General features: G+C 36.9%; 1 protein-coding gene, 1 long non-coding RNA gene and 1 pseudogene across 2 annotated transcripts; all 3 read left to right on the forward strand.

Moving 5' to 3' along the window:
• The first annotated feature begins 3,548 nt into the window (after window positions 1-3,548).
• Window positions 3,549-10,794, forward strand: LOC149168202 (malate dehydrogenase, mitochondrial pseudogene; annotated as a pseudogene).
• A 54-nt stretch (window positions 10,795-10,848) lies between these two features.
• LOC149168203 (malate dehydrogenase, mitochondrial-like) lies at window positions 10,849-13,957 on the forward strand. Its single transcript, XM_089424851.1, has 4 exons — window positions 10,849-10,989; window positions 13,078-13,246; window positions 13,608-13,669; window positions 13,826-13,957. Exons 1-4 carry the CDS (start codon window positions 10,849-10,851, stop codon window positions 13,955-13,957), a joined length of 504 nt encoding a protein of 167 aa, XP_089280977.1.
• An 849-nt stretch (window positions 13,958-14,806) lies between these two features.
• LOC149168204 (uncharacterized) lies at window positions 14,807-15,482 on the forward strand. Its single transcript, XR_016259321.1, has 2 exons — window positions 14,807-14,960; window positions 15,133-15,482. It is a non-coding gene; the product is annotated as an uncharacterized LOC149168204 (long non-coding RNA).
• The last annotated feature ends 1,839 nt before the right edge of the window (window positions 15,483-17,321 follow it).

The raw sequence follows: 17,321 nt of genomic DNA on the forward strand, positions 1-17,321 counted from the left end.
TAACATTCATCAACTTGAAAGGCATGACCAACCATTCGAAAAGTCCCTCCTTGGATTTGAAGGCAGTCTTCCACACATCAGAATTAACCAAACTTCAAGTTAATATTGCTGGAATATTTGGCCCCCTTGAGCTGGTCCAGAAGGTCATCAATCCATGGGATTGGGTACCTATTATAGACAATGATTTTTTTTGGCACCCGATAGTCAATATAGAGTCTCCAAGTCCCATCCTTCTTATGTACCAATACAATCAGACTCCCACAGGGTGATGAGCTTTTCCTAATGTGCCCTTTCTACAACAACTCCTGAATTTTCCTCTTGATCTCATTCTTATCCATAACACAACGTCGATATATTGATCCATTGGGAATGACGCGCTTGGGGTCAGATCGATGGAGTGCTTGACCTGACAATGGAGAGGTACCCCCGCAGGTGAGGTGAAAATGTCCTTGTACTCCTCCATGACCTTGTCCATCTGCTACTACTGTGCGGAGGAGCCATGTTTGGAATTTGTGGCCACAATCTTCTTCTTGTCCGGAGGGTGAATCATAAGGAAAACAAATTTCCTAGTCTGTGAAATGATCTTACTACATTTCTTTGCAGACATCAAATAGATGGTGGTAGGCGGGGCTACTCGAGCTAAAGGAGTTGGAGACTTTTGGCTAGTCTAGAGAATATCACAAAACAACTCCTAAACTTCAATGCACTCGCTTTCCAACACATACTAAGAAAGGGCAACAAGTTGGTAAACATGCTTGCCAATGAAGGACTCAACTTCACTTTAGAGGTCATGGAATCTCTATGGGAACAAATTTTTGTTGCTCAATGGAAGCATGAATGTCAAGACATTGTTGAACAAGACAAAGTTCCCTAAGGTGGGTGCACAACATTAATTTTCTTGATTGACCATGATCTGTAGTAATCATATGAGAGGGAGGCAAGATGCCCACACCCAGCGACCTGCATGGCATATCTGCCACCACCATCACAATTCTCAGTAGAGGATGATATTTATGGTATTAGAGGCATTTGTACGAAAGGAGGTGGGCTACTATCATTTCGTAGATCTCACACTCTTCGAATCGAGCACACATTCATGGTTTTGTGTAGGTGAGTACACCACTGTCATTTAAAGAAGCAAAGCATATCATGTTGGATCATTAAGAGAAAAATACAGCCAATTCTCGAAGCGTTTAAAATAGGGCATATGGTCATGCGGTCCTGCAACACTCTATCAATGAATCTAGCTTGCAAGCGCCATGTAATCCCCGACGTTTGCATTTGCAATCAACCCCTTAGGATCTCCACTTTCGGTTATCATCCATGCCTCTCCTTTACAAGGATCTCTATTAATCAAGTTTGTTCTTCTCCTTTACTCCCCTTGCAACTCACTTCAAGATTGGTTCTTTTCCACAACCTCTCTTCTTGCTCCGATTTGGAATTTCGGATCTTGTCTCTCTGTCCCCATGCTTGGCTTTATTTTTGTTGCAGGTTTCGTCACCTGAGCCTCCTCACAATTTTAACCCCCCCCCCCCCACTTTCAGTTAGAAAGGTTAACCTCTATCTAGTTTATTTTTACCCACCATCGACTTGTTCCTCCTTTCAATCGACTTTCTACCGCCCCTACCTCTCACTCAGTCATGGTTCGATGTTGCACCACCATCTCCACAGAGGCAGAACATAGGGGCAGATCGAGTCAACTCCCCTCTCCTACTCCTCCCTCCCTGCATGCCTCCCATGCTCAGGATTCCACCGGAGCCATCGTGGACCATTATCAACGTCTCGTTCTTGAGGTCATGTAGTGAGCTATCGCTTACATCAAAGGGCAAGTTCGCTAGGCTAGAAGATACGTGCCAAATCATCACGTGGAGCGATATAAACAAGATTATATTCATGATAACAGAAACTCCACCAGGGCGAGGGCCTCTGCTTAAGAATATTAACCTGTAATGGCATACTGAGACACTCATGGGCTGGGTACTTACTGACAGGGTTGACACCTAACAAGAGCTCCTTATTTGATGTTAGAACTCCTGGACAGAATGAACAACATGGAGAACATGCTGAATGACATGGATGACAACCTCAACCAAATTCTATCTACTACCCAGCCTCCATCAACCACAGGAGATGACTCTCACCCTCGAGCTCATACTTAACACCCTGTAGAATGACAACTCAAGTGCAACTCTAGGAAAAATGATAACTCTCTCTATACCGTCTCTATTCTTCTACTTGTTTCAGAATGTATTTTGGTCTCTTAGTTTATGTAATTTTTTCTATGTATATCCTTGTTTTTGGTTTAAATTCCCAGACTCTCAGGTTAGAAAGAATGCGAGCAATATGAAAATTTTGTTTATGTGCTATTGCTTTGACCTCCCTAATGATAGACCAAACCAATCCATCTATGTTATAATCACGTTTTTTCTCGTAGTAATATAATCTAAATCCTCTAATCTTACAAAAATATGTCATTATTAGCTCAAGGCTGAACTCTTATGGGATTAATACCCTTACTTACCGGATTTTATTTTAAAATACTCGTTTATCTAACTTACTTGCTACATTAACCCAACTACCTTGTTATTTACTGCGCTAAGCGCATGAAATAACTCCTTTCTTTCAAACAATTCTATCTCTTTATTTATCCTGTAAACTATTTATAACAACATTCTTTAACCCTACCTTATACCTTTATAAAAAGATTTAATTATCATTATAAATCTCCATCAAAAATTATATTTTTATAATATCTTTCCTCAATGATCTTATTACTTTGAAATAAAAATTAAAAACTATCCTAATCCCTAAATATAAACCTTTCCCTTTCCCTAGAATGGAAAATGGTCCTTCGCACTCTTATAACCCCTAAAAACATATTCTTTTAAAATATATAGCTATCTCAATTATCACTCCCTTTTAAAAAACACCCTAACATCATATTCACCACTTTTAAAGATTCTCTGCAAAGATTCACCACTTTCAAGGATTCCTTGGGATTGGACTATTCGACATACATAACAAACAACTAAAATGGTCCAATATCAATCAAAATATCCACAATATGACATATTCCATAAATAACTAACACCCCTGAAAAAAAAAAAAACACTTTCCTTTTAAACACACCGAGATTTGCAATGTTTAAATACATTGTAGACTAGTCTGACCCCTAACCAGAGTTTGATAAAAATCTCCTAATATTATTAAATTTATTTAAAAAAATAAAATAAAAAATATCTCTATTTTATAATAACTTAATTAACATTTGACCAACTGAAAATTTCGATCACATGATGTTCCATTCCCGAACCTCGTCCCCCCAAAAGAGGGATTTCTATCACGAGCTGTCTGATTGTCAATAACTAAGAATTTCGCAATAAAATAGATTAAACCAAAGCCCTGCATAGTACCGTGAGGCTTTAAAATCCCTTTTAACAAAGTCGTATCCACACATCTCCATTGATTCGGCCTTTAAGCTCTGGAATCTCCCCCTTCTTCTTCATCTGCCTTCAGCTTGCATTCTTTCAGTGTTACCAGCGGCAAAAATGAGTTCTGCAATGCGACGATTGGTGGGATCTGCACTGAAGAATGCATCATCTTCTTCTTTCAAAACTAATGCTATGCCGAGAAGGTTTTATTCGAGTGGTGGAAGTCCGCCACGCAAGGTTGTTGTGTTGGGAGCTGCTGGGGGTATCGGGCAGCCATTGGCTCTTCTGATGAAACTCAATCCTCTGGTGTCAAAGTTGGCACTCTATGATATCGCTGGCACTCCAGGTGTGGCTGCAGATGTCGGCCACATCAACAGTCATGCTGAGGTGGGTTCCTCTTTTCCTACCGCGTTTTTTTCGTTCTCTGTATGCTGGATCTGTTCTCTCTGCGAACGATAGAGATGTTTTGATTTTAGTTTCAAGGGATCTCCATTGGGATCGATCGTACGACGACCCACTTGGTAGGATCTACTTTTCGTTAGTGTTTTACCTGTTATTAGTTCTTTGATTTTACGTTTCTGATATTGTCCATGGTCAGATTCTTCATCATTTTGCATAACAGAGTCATCACCTGAAAGACAACCAACATGATAAAAAGTGAAATCGGGTGCTAGAGACAAGGATTTTGCTGGAACAAGACCTTCACCTCAAGCCAAACATGGTTAATCCCACACAAATCGACCATCATTGTGTAGTGAAGAAGAGACACCCACTCCATCTGGAAATGCAAGAACAATTGTATACCCCCATTTCCCTAGTTTGTGCAAAGCAAGAGAAAAATAAACATCTCATGAAATCAATAAAATGGTAGAAGGAAGATGATTATCAAGAGAAAATGAAAACATATACACTAAAATCGATTTATATGCTGCATCTTTCCTTCCATTGGGAAGGTCAATGAGGTTGACTCCAGTCTTTTGACAGCCTTCTCTCAGTCTTGGAGGAAAATTATTAAAATCTCCATAATGCCGAGAGCATAGTGACAACACCTGTAACCATTGGATGCAACCCAAGAGCCATCCTAATATTACCTGCTACATCCTCTGGATGGACTTCCCCAGGAATAGGGCAATTTTCAATATCCCAATTTAGAAATATCCTCCGACTTTATTAACCAGTACTTATTCAGTGACCAATAACACATGGGATAGTATTATTTGCAATTTTCTTAAGGAACTTCATCAAGCTTGAAAGACGAGCCATATCTATTTTGCAATATAACTTTTACGCATCTTGCACATTCAAAAATGCCATTGCCCGAAAGATGCATTTAAACAAGCTGACCCCAGACAATTTTGTCTCATGAACACATGCCCACTACTAGAGCAATACTAATGTGGACCTATGCACTGAGAGGAAACCGAAACCATGTTGCGGAGACCTGAAACAGAAAATCCCCAAATATATCCTCAGAAGGTCAAAGTCCAGGTTTATTTGGAAATCAGGAAATTCTGTTCCTTTCAAATACGTTTATATAATTTGTTCAGAAAATGGGAAATATCATCTTTATGGGGTCACATGTCCTGTACATCCTGTATTAGTTAATAACAAGTCATGAAATAAAATTGATCAGTAATCAAACAAGTCATGTTGCTAGAATCACATCACAAGAGACTAAAAAACAAAATCATTATGTCAGCCTTCAACTTTCTCACAATATAAAAGCTCTCATTTCATCTTATATATTTGTAATAAGAATTCCTCAATACAATATATAAATTACATCTTCCAAAATGCAAACCATAACCTCTACTCTGCATATTTATATGTCGCTATAGATAAATTACAAACCTGTAATTCTCAATATCATTTAGAGCTTTGTTCCATAACTCTAGCATTTTCTTTTTAGAAACAACTTCAAACTCTTGAGAAGCCAAGAACTTCAAAATGCTCTTGAGAATCAAGATGTCAATTACTTGCTTAGTTAACTCTTTAAAAAATGTATTTTGACAATGCTCTAAATAGTTTGAAATCATCTATCCTGAGACATTAAGATTTGATACTTACATCTAGACAAAGAATGGTGACTGCAACATCGGTGGATTGTTAATTTTAATAAACTTTAGAACCACCGTCAGCAACAACGAATTTCCTTTTAATGTCGCGTTCCTCCATCACAATTGCAACATCTATAAATTTTTGAATTAGTGCTTCAAGTTATTAAACACCAAATACATTGTAATCAAGATCTTCGGTGTATCTTTGTTAGTCCAGTGTTGAAAAATTTGGCAGCAGAATTGCACAGGAATGGCTTACCAAAATCCCATGCAGTTCTCGTTTGAATATTTCTAGGCTTGCTTCTGCTGCATATTCATCAACATTCAAATCTCCTTGGAGGATCATCTCTCCATCCCCATCTTCGTCATCTTGTTCACTTCAACTTCCATCATCTGAACCTCCATCTCAATGTGAAGCCATTTTCACTTCTATGCCATATGCATCAAAGTCATCACATAGGTCATTACAAGCACCTAAATCTGTGAATTCTTGGACTCCTTTAAACTTTTCCCTTCTCTAACTTTCCAGTATGTTCCTTCTTCCTAAGCACATCTCTTGAATCATTGGTAGAAGAGTTCATTTTTATATTACCTTGTATGAACTTGTTTGATAACTCTCTTAAAGACACAAACTTATTGTTTCCTTTTCTTTCAATGATGTGGTGAAGACATCATGCATCTTTTCTATCAAATTAACTAGATTATAAGAACCATACTCCAATAAATATAGAGGTCTGCCAAAGACCTTTTGATATTCAGATGGAACATGTACAAGAAGCATACTTCCTCTATATATATTGAGAATGTGTACAAGTTGTCTTTTTAAACCTTGAATATCGCTAGGTTGCACCCAAAAATATGAAGTTTTTCCTGCATTTGTTTCATTAGAAGGCATTCCATGTTGACCAGAATCTGTGACAGATAATGTCTGCATAGGCTTATCAAGTGCAGACAATATGACACTAGCTGTTTGAATCCTTTGCAATGAGGAAGATTTACCTACATGAGTGGGTAGAGTCCTTGAAATAGGAGCTGGATATTGTGTTGACCATGAATGCACTATAACATTATTATCATTTCTTATGAAAGAATTTGGGTTATATTCTCCAACCACATGAGAATTTTTTGTCAAATCCATCGAAACATGCTTTGGATTTTTACAATAAATTTGGTTTGGAGTATTTCCAATGTTGTATCCATTCTTGAAGCTCCCTCTATAGACAATAGCTTCTTCATCATTTTGCATATCAGAGTCATCACCTGAAAGTTGGGAAGATGGTATTTTTGAATATGCAATTCACATTCCTACAGCGAACTCTTAAGCGTGTCTTCATGAAAATGGTACGTAGCACGGTCAAAGAGCAGCTTTGGTCTTGGGTTGGGTTTGATTCCTAGCTTGTAAAATTTTCCAGATGTTGTAGTTCGAACTTCGAAGATGAAAGTAAAAAACATTGGTAGACAAACTGCTTAAGAGTCATTAAGCATGTAAAGGGTTAACAGCTGAGTATTATATTTTGTGTGAAACAAGAAAACAGGAAATTAACCGTTTCCCTGAGAAAATGCTTCAAGGACTGCTTGCCAACCTACTTTCTCTATCCAGGACTATGGCTTCTTTTTTGGTGACTTGTGTACAAAATGCATTTGATTGCTGCGACTGCCAACTTGACACCACGTACAGCTCTAGAAGAAGATCAGTGAGAGCTTAAGAACATGTGTTTCTTCCGGTTAAAATCCAGAGTAGTGTGGATTATGTATGCTTTTGTATATTTTCAACTGTTGGTAATACTCGTCCTGGTTCCTCTTTCTTCTCCTTCATACCAAGTTAATTTTGTTTGCCTGAGTTTGGTTATGGTATTGTGTTTAATGATGGTGTGATTCCTGGCTGATTTTACATGCCTGAATTCCATGTGTTAGACCTATGAACCAAAGGAATCCTACTGAAGTAGTTAAAACCTCTTTGATTTGAAAAGCAAATACCCATTAAGCTAAGTAGGTTCCCGAATCCCTTGATAGTTCCAAGAACAAAATGGAGGCGTATTCTACAACCTGAGTTGTGTCCACTGCCCCATGCCCCCTGCTCCCACCAAGCGTGTATTGAATCAAATCCATGCATTTGGTACATTTATGATTTAATATGGATACTGGACTCAGTGTGCAGCTTCAGAAATCCCAAATACATATTTCCAGTTTAGCTTCAGAAATCCCAAATGCATATTTCCAGTTTATCCAAATAACATAGTGTTTTGGCTTTTGTCAATTTTACTCGAAATCCAATGAGCTGAGTTTTACAGCCTCTAAGAAAGAGGGAAATAGTCATAGACACAATACAGCTAGAAAGGTTCAGGCTGTCTATGTAAGAGGGAAATAGACACAATACAGCTAGAACTGTAAGAGATGGCTTCTTATTTAAATGCTTTGAGTAAGCATCCCTGACTATGTACGGGAGATCGTCTTTAGACCAAGTGTTGACCCTGGCTGTCGAAAAAGAGTCTCCATCGTAGGCTTTGAAGCTCCATGGCTACTAGCTTGTGCAACATGTTATTGTTGCTACGGGGTAGTGTAAACTATGTAATGTCTTAAGAGCAGAAACGATTCATCATGCAAAAGGGATTAATAAAGTTTAGTAAAGCAAGAACTTTTTTGAACTTTATGGTTTTATGCCATGGTCCTTTTATTGAAAGAGTGGTTGTCAATGATCAAGTTTGGTGTCTTGAGTCCCTTCTTTAATATTATTTTATAAAAGTTGGCCCTTTTCCTCTGCCTTCAAATTGCAGGGAAGATGGTATTTTTGAATATGCAATTCACATTCCTACAGCGAACTCTTAAGCGTGTCTTCATGAAAATGGCACGTAGCACGGTCAAAGAGCAGCTTTGGTCTTGGGTTGGGTTTGATTCCTAGCTTGTAAAATTTTCCAGATGTTGTAGTTCGAACTTCGAAGATGAAAGTACAAAACATTGGTAGACAAACTGGTTAAGAGTCATTAAGCATGTAAAGGGTTAACGGCTGAGTATTACATTTTGTGTGAAACAAGAAAACAGGAAATTAACCGTTTCCCTGAGAAAATGCTTCAGGGACTGCTTGCCAACCTACTTTCTCTATCTGGGACTCTGGCTTCTTTTTTGGTGACTTGTGTACAAAATGCGGTTGATTGCTGCGACTACCAACTTGACACCATGTACAGCTCTAGAAGAAGATCAGTGAGAACTTAAGAACATGTGTTTCTTCCTGTTAAAATCCAGAGTAGTGTGGATTATGTATGCTTTTGTATATTTTAGTAGTACAATGGCTGCCTGAAGGATCCAATGGCTACTTAAAGGTAGGTCCCTTGTCTCACAAACAAAAAGATCTTATACATGAATTTGATGTATCGGTTGGCTATGACCTTAAAAGTTGGATTATTAATATATATCCCTAAGAGACTGGCACCCCTCTCAAAAGTTTGTAGATCTCTCAAAGGTCTGCAAGTCTGGTCATGGATGCAACTACCTTTGATACAGTTGCAGATTCTTTTATGGATCCTCTTAATGAGCCCAAAGGGGTCTAATCACTTGTCCAAATCTTGTAGTCAAGGAATGCAGACAGAAGGTGTGCCTTTCCCATCATGTTGCTTACAACTGTTGCCTGAAAATGCCAAAACACAATGCCAATGCCCTGCATGCTAGATAAAGTTAATAACAGCCTGAAGAAAGGTACAGATATAGATGACAAGACCTCCTTCTAGAGAATCAAAATGGAAAATGACGCTTAAATATCCAATCAACGAATTAGAATTTCACCACTGAAGTTCAACCCAGATTAAATTTCTAGCTAGGAAATGTTGATCTAGAAATCATCAACAAGAATTCAGATGGGAGAAGAGAAAAGTTGAAATCCAAGATTGCTTTGAATGCACTCTGTCAATTGCTAAAACAAGAACAATGCTTTTCTTTAGATTGTGGGTTGTTCAAGAGAGGAGAACTATAATATTTATTTCTGTAGATTCGGTCCTCTTAAGGCATTTAAAACAGAAAACATTTAAAGATAGTTTTACATTTTAAGGATAAAATATCTGGAACCTTTCATCATGACACCTGTAATGTCATTTAACAGGCATTGAGCTTTGCAAGTTTGATCCTCAGGTTACACCGCAGTAGAGCATAATTTCCAGGGTCATACGCTAAAATTATAAATTGGATCCTGGGGTTCTGCTGATAACTGTACAAGTATGTATATGTCATTTTCAGATAGAAATGGTTTCCCCTGTGAAATCATCTCCAAATCAGCTACAACAGCAGGGAAGGTTTACTTAACATCTCAACTGCAAGCTCTCTCCACGAGAGCAACGACTGACAAATGATGCAAGGTAAGCTTCTGAAGATGTAATCTAAGGTTAGATTTTTCGATTTTCTTTTGGATTAAATTTAATATGGTTCATTTGTTTTAAAATGGGTCCCACGATGTCACTTTGCTGAAGCACCACTTTTCTTCCCTTAAAAACAAAGATTAGCAGGTTCATTGCTCCCTGTACACTGACAAGGAGCAATGCATCACCCTTGTCCTTACTGCAAGGAGCAATGATTGCCTAATGCCCTTCAGCAGCAATGACCTGGTCAAGCTCTTAGATTTGTTCATTTTTTAGGGGATACTTTGAAGAGGTTTGAATTTTCAATTACCTCATCTAATCGCTTGGGAACTCATACTAAACTTTGAATTCACTAGGACAAAGGGTTTGGAATCATCCTCCTCTCCTCTCCTCACCAAGTCTATATAATGAAGTCATTCCTAAGGGACAGAAAGAAAGCTCTCTCTAAGATTTTTCAGCAGCATGTAATTATCTCTCTCTGGAGTGGCTTCATTATATAGACTTGGTGAGGAGAGGAGAGGATGAATCTAGACCCTTAGGTCTTGCCATTGCCAGCCCACAGCGCTTTCCAGCCTTGTTCTTTCATCACTGCTTTTTCTCATAGTAATGATAAAATTCAACTATTTTGATTCATTGTAATGTATGGTTCAAAATGCTGGTATGAAAAATATATGACAAAATACACATAAAAATTGTTACAGATGTATAGTAAAGGACTGGAATTTCCCTTTAGATTCAATTTATTGTTTTTATTCAATAATTATTTACTGGAGAGCCGCTTATGAACCACCTGTGGACTTTAATATAGTTTCTTTCTTTCATTCTTAATATTGGGTTTCCTAAGATTGAGATTGTTCTATTTAACAGATGTTTGTGGATGAAGTGCTGGAGCTTGTAGAGCTTGATAGCTTGAGAGACACATTGGTGGGTCTTCCTGGTGTGACTGGTCTATCAACTGAGTAATGGAAGAGACTAACCATTGCTATAGAACTTGTTGCAAATCCTTCAATCATATTCATGGATGAGCCGACATCTGGTCTGGATGCCAGAGCTGCAACTATCGCGATGCATACAGTTAGGAATACAGTGGACACAGGCCGAATTGTAGTCTGTACTATCCATCAGCCAAGTATAGATATTTTTGAAGGATTTGATGAGGTAAGATACATCTCTAACTCCTTACAGGTTGTTAATATAGCCAAATCTGAAATTGTGATCAGACACCCACAAAAAAAATATGAAAGCATGCATGAGACCACATGTCATGGAAGGAAAAATATTTTTCACTAGAAATCCAAACCACTGACAATAATCATAGGGGGCCAATTGGTAGTGATGTATCTAGAGTTCGGAGAGCTATATTTAAATTTCAAATCCAAGGCCATGGAGTTAAATATTTAATATCAAAGGTCTTCAGCAAAATGGCTAGTTTTGAAAAGGTTATAAGATGGATTGTAGGAAGAAGTAGATGGTTCTGTAAATTTCTAGAAAGGAAGATCTTTTAGAAGCCCACCAATATCAATATTTAAAACAATTTTCACTGCCCACTCTGAAGGGCAATGCATTTGGACACCTAGGTAAAACCTGATAATCATGTGTGTAAAGCAATGCTTATTGAACAAAACCTTGCAAATATTTAATGATGCTTACTTTCCCAAACAATCCCAACTACAATAGCATTCTTTCTTTTTTTGCAGCTACTGTTGATGAAACAAGGTGGTCAAATTATATATGGCGGTCCACTAGGTTGCCATTCAATCCATGTCATAGAGTACTTCCAGGTATATGATTAATGTTTGCTAATGCAGCATATGTTATTAAGGCATCTTACAATTTATTCAAGTCTCATTGAATCTAGCAACTTGAAATGTCCTGGACAAGCTATTGAAGGTGCGACAAAGATTACTGATAAATGTAACCTTGCAACATGGATGCTAGAAATCAGCTTTAGAGTTGCTGAGGAGTGCCTTGAGATAGATTTTGCTGAAATTTATAAGAAGTCTCCTCTTTTCTAGTAAGTCCAGATCAAACGCTCTTATAAGTCGCACTCACCATTGCTTATATATTTTCATCAAAATATATATGTATATATCTTTATATTTTTGTTCTACTCTCCAATTTTGTCCCGAATTTTTTCCTTATCCTTGCCCAAGACTTGGCCTCCCCGAATTTTCCTTGATTATGCATCTGGTAACACTTGGAGGGAGTTGTGCTAAACGCCATCTCTTTCTTTAAACTGTTAGAAGCCCCCCAAATGCCCTGTTTCTTTCTGTATCCATGTATACCACTAGGCTATATGTGTTCTCTGTGTTGGTGAAGTGATAACATGGAATTTAAATGCCCTACTAGGCTACATGTACTGTGCTGTCAAATTGGCCCCGTGAAACTTGAAATCATGATAACTAATTTGGAATTGCGATTTTTTATCTGCTAACACTAGAGTGCTGGGACACACTCATCATCAAGCTATGTACACCAGACTTCTTAATAAATGAATAAACTGTGGTCTAATTGTTAGCAGGTCTCATTTGTCTAACTGTAGTTACTAGCCATCAAAAGCACAGAAAAAGATTTAGAGCTAATGCTAAATGTGTATTAGCAGGGTTTTGCTTGGTAGAGTTTCTTTGACTGCTGGACAGGGCACCATCTATGCTGATTCTTGTATTGTAGAATCTTCTTGACAAACAGTTTCCCTTGAAACCTGAGACAACCTTCTAACTCAACTCATATGTCTTTGACCTGGGAGGGAGGTATTATTATATGGTACCTAGTAACATCATACTCCAACTCCACATCACCTGGAGTCATCTTTCTTTTTCGGGTCCGAAAAAATATTGTCCCACAGTTTAGGCGTTCCAAGCATCTTGATAGCCCCTTGCAGATTTCCTCCCTCTTCCCAATTTTTCTGGATGGACGACAAGGGTAGTAACCAACTGCTCGCTGAAATACCAGCTAGTAACCCCAAGGTATTTAATGAGATTTGCTCCCGTGAAGGGCCACCCACCCCTTGGGATATAAAATCGTGTTATTTGTTGTTGTTGTTGACAGTATGTGTGTACAGTATGTATAGTATACAGTGTACAGTATGTATAGTATATTGTTACATATTATATAGATAGAGATATGGAGAGGGGGGAGAGTGTACTGGATAATGTTTTCCTTCTATCAGGAATGGTATATTTGGATTCAAGAAATCATCTAGAATTGGTTTTTATGGCATTGCTGAGGACTTGATATCCATGGCAGGCAATTGTAAATATGATCAGCAATCCTGTAAATTCTACTGTACCAATAGCTGCTGAGGTTTTTAAGAAGGCAGGGACCTATAATGAAAAGAAACTCTTTGGTGTTACTACTCTTGATGTTGTCCGTGCAAAGACGTTCTATGCTTCAAAAGCAGGGGTTCCTGTTGAAGGTATTTAAAATTCTGGCTTGTTATGCTTAGCTACTCTCAAATATTTAGTATTCTGTAAAATATTTTTATTTTTTATAATTTAATCATGAAATATGCATCATGGGCAAACATGCCAGGCACTTCTCCTCATTTCAAGGATGGTATCATAGGGCTCAAGGCCATCAGAAATATAGTCAGCTCAAGATGTCACTTGAGGGAATTGAACCCAGGTGGGAAGGATAACAGTCTTTGCACACAACCATCTGGGCTAGACCCAATACATGATATGCTGCAGGATCTTACCAACATCATGCTTTTTTTAACATTAGATACAATTCTCAGTTTTATGTTTGTTGTTGATGTCATCCTATGCTGTCTGCAGAAGTTGATGTTCCTGTTGTAGGTGGACATGCAGGTGTTACAATTCTTCCACTTTTTTCACATGTATATGACTTTGTTGGATCCTCATCTTGAGTTTGTTCTTTACTCTTGGATATTAGAAGATTAATTTATCAAAGATAAAATGAGATCATAATTACCTACCCTTCAATACAGTTAAAAAGGGAACATACACTTTTTTGTTTTGATAAAAAAATTTAGGCAACACCAAAGCCAAACTCTGTATTATCTGAGGAGGACATTAAAGCCTTGACAAAGCACACACAGGATGGAGGAACTGAATTTGTTGAAGCAAAAGCAGGGAAAGGTTCAGCCACACTGTCTATGGCGTAAGTTTATGTTTTGGTCCTCTATAGTGGCTAATATGCATTCATATCTTTTGAATGTTTTTTTATTCTTATGTGACTGTCTAGAGTGCTGAATTTTTCATCTTGATGCAGTAGTTGGAGTCAGATAATCTTATCATGGTGTGTGCTTCATGATTTCATGCTTGGCATTCAACATGATTTCATGCTTGATAAGTACCTAATTTGAGATTCACTGTCAGTGAGAATATGGCATGAAGGAGCTTCTTTCTCTTTATCTGAATCTTGTACTTCATACATTTGCATGTCTCAAATCTTTTGCCTTAAGCTTAGGTACTTATCCTACATGAAATCATGTAGCATGCATGTGTCAAATCTTTTCCCTTAGGCTTTCTCATTTGTGTGAAACTCAGCGGGTGCTTTTAACCTGTGAGGTTTGACCGATGGATTGTTGCCTTTCATTTACCTTAGTTTGATTGAAATGTTCAGAGTTAATCTAGATTCTGCATGCAAAGATCCTTCCCTAAGAAAAGCCATGAGTCTCTTCAAGGATGTTATTCCTTCTGAAACATAAGATATGTCAAATGGATCCCGCAAAAGTTGTGTGCTTGATGATGGGTAAATCTGGGTATGAGATTTACAAATTTGCACTTACATGTATGCCTGTGGTTGCAATTCACAGATAGGTGCATAACATCCATTCATTACCTCATCTTGAGCATTTGAGCGTGGTTCATGCAAAAAACATTGCTGGTCAGTTAAATCCATTAGTTGAAAACTTGGAAGTCAAGAGTAGTGTTGTAGTCTTCTCTATGTTGATGAATGCTTTTTGAGACTTCAAAATGTTTAGACATGCAATTCCTTTTTCATCTTGCTCCTGTGTTCTCAAATTTTTTTTTTCTACTGTTTTTTAAGGCCAAATATAAACCATGGGATATATATTTTTACCCTGAAGACCTCCAAATCATTTGGAAAAGGAGGTGCTGCAGCAAAAGAGATGGGTTGAATTTGTTGTTTGGATGGACTCTATGGTATGTAATCTTAGTTGGATTTCCAATATACTTTTAAACCATATTTTCATTTTATTTTTTAGTACTATTAGATATTATATCTTACCTCATTTTATGGTTAACATTGTATAACAAAAACATGCGTTGTGTTATGTAATTAATACTAACATGTAATATAGATTTTTTTTGTCAGAATGCTATAGATAATGATTGCCAAGACGATGATCCAAATTATGTTCAACATATATCAGGAGATGATGAGGATGAGGATGAAGATGATGGTGGTGAAGGAGGAGATGATGATGATAGTTGCGGTGTTGGTGATGATGTGGATCAGAGTAATGAGGATGGTCAAGATGATCATGAGGATGATCTTGGTGGTGGTAGCTAGGCATGCACATGCATTGTTTTTTATGAAGAAATTATTGTGTAGAATGACATTGTTATGTTTAGATGGGTGTTGTGAATTTACCCTATATCAATGAGACATTTTGATTTTGTAATCATACGATGAGTTTGATTTATGTATGTTGTTAATTTATCGTAACGATATTCATTAAATATTTTGATTTGTTAATCATATTTGAATTTTAGTTGTTTTGATTAAAAATAATACTGATTTTATTAGTATTATGTTGCTATTTTATACATGTTTTGAAAATTGTTAATGGCACATTGTTATTTTTTTGGATGGATGTTGTCAATTTCTCTTAAATTTCTTTACAAATAATTTTGAATTGTGATATCTGCCTTAATGATATTTAGAAACTATCATATATTTCACTATGAATCTATAAAGGGGGTCATATATGTAAAGAAAAATATACTCTATATAAGAAGTCAAATGCGGATGTAACCATGGATGCAAAATTGAAAGTAAAATTGGATGTTAAACTAGGAATTAATACAAAATGCAAACAATTGACATACAAAGTGTTTTAAATTAGAAGTGAAAAATTGTGCAATAGTTGACACAAAGAAGGGAACAAAACATGGCATACAAAAGGATATCAAATTGGGCAAAAACAAGGACACATAAATGGGCACCAAATTAGATGCAAAAAAAGACAACAACTAGATGTAAAATAAGATGCAAAGTTGAGCGTTAAAAAGAAACAAAAAATGTTACAAATTAATATGCCAAATGATGATGCAAATAATGGTGTAAATTTGGGATGCAAACTTGGGTGCAAAAAAGGAAAAAAAAAAGATGTAAGAAAAGACATAAAACAAGATGCAAAATGGGGCTGAAAAAAGGTGAAACCAAGGATGCCATATTGGATGTAAAAAATGATTCCTAATCACATGCAAATTTAGGCTCGAACTCAGACACAAAATTATATGCAAATGTGGACACAAAATGAGGCAAAAAAAGATGCAAATTTGGATGGTGAAAACGATGTAAAACTAGACACCAAAAAAATGCAAAATTGGATGAAAAAGTCGGTGTAAATAATGGTGCAACATTGGACACAAGTAGACACAAAAAAATGGTGCAAAAAGGGTCATAAAATAGCTTAAAATTGGATGCAAAACTTGGTGCAAAAACAAATACAAAAGTAGACGTAAAAAATGGCTCTAAATTGAATGTACCATTAGACACAAAATAAGATGCAAAGGTGGACACAACACATGACTCAACATAAGATGCAAATATAAATGCAAATTTTGATGCTCAAAATGATGTAACATTAGATGCAAGAGATGGTGTTAAAAATGATGCAAAATTGGATGAAACAAATGACGCAAAATATGGTGCAAAATGAGATGGGAAAAATGGAGACAAATCAAACGTAAATGTGGATGTAAAAAATGGTCCAAAAAACGATGCAAAAATGGGCACAAAAACGGATGCAAAATTTGGTGCTAAATCAAATTCAACACATGGTGCAAAGATAGGCACCAAAGCTGGTGCAAAAATAGAAGCAAAAACTAGTGTAAGACTAGATACAAAACCTGGCGTAAGACTAGATGCAAAAACTGACACAAAATGGATGCATAAAAAGACGTTAAATTGGATTCAAAATACAGTGTAAACTTGATGCAAATGATGGTGCAAAAATGGAAGCAAAGAATGACATAAAATAGGAAGCAAAAGAGAATGAAAAATAGATGCAAAAAATGACACAAAACTAGAAGCAAAACCTGTCATAAAATAAGATGCAAATCTTGGTTCAAAATTTGACGCAAAAAATGATGCATAGTTTGGTGTAAAAAATGATGCAAAATCTAGCGTGAAAAGGGATGAAAAATCAGGTGCAAAAAAGGACGCTTTAAAAATTGTACAATAGAGCCAGATTTAGCGCCAGGTTGCTCATCACAATTACAAATCTGGCGCTAATCTGGCGCAAATCGCTGGTTTTGTTGTAGTGAGTAATGATA

The sequence above is a fragment of the Pinus tabuliformis genome, chromosome 4_2 (genome assembly GCF_031772625.1).
Source record: "Pinus tabuliformis cultivar Carrire ecotype Pingquan chromosome 4_2, CPIR1, whole genome shotgun sequence".
In the NCBI taxonomy this organism is placed as follows: Eukaryota; Viridiplantae; Streptophyta; class Pinopsida; order Pinales; family Pinaceae; genus Pinus; species Pinus tabuliformis.

Excerpts from the sequence above, each read along its gene's own strand:
- LOC149168203 (XM_089424851.1), top strand. The coding sequence starts at position 10,849 with ATGGATGAGCCGACATCTGGTCTGGATGCCAGAGCTGCAACTATCGCG. Across the intron at positions 13,247-13,607 it reads AGCAGGGGTTCCTGTTGAAG|AAGTTGATGTTCCTGTTGTA; the intron begins GTATTTAAAATT and ends TGCTGTCTGCAG. Across the intron at positions 13,670-13,825 it reads TTCTTCCACTTTTTTCACAT|GCAACACCAAAGCCAAACTC; the intron begins GTATATGACTTT and ends AAAAAAATTTAG.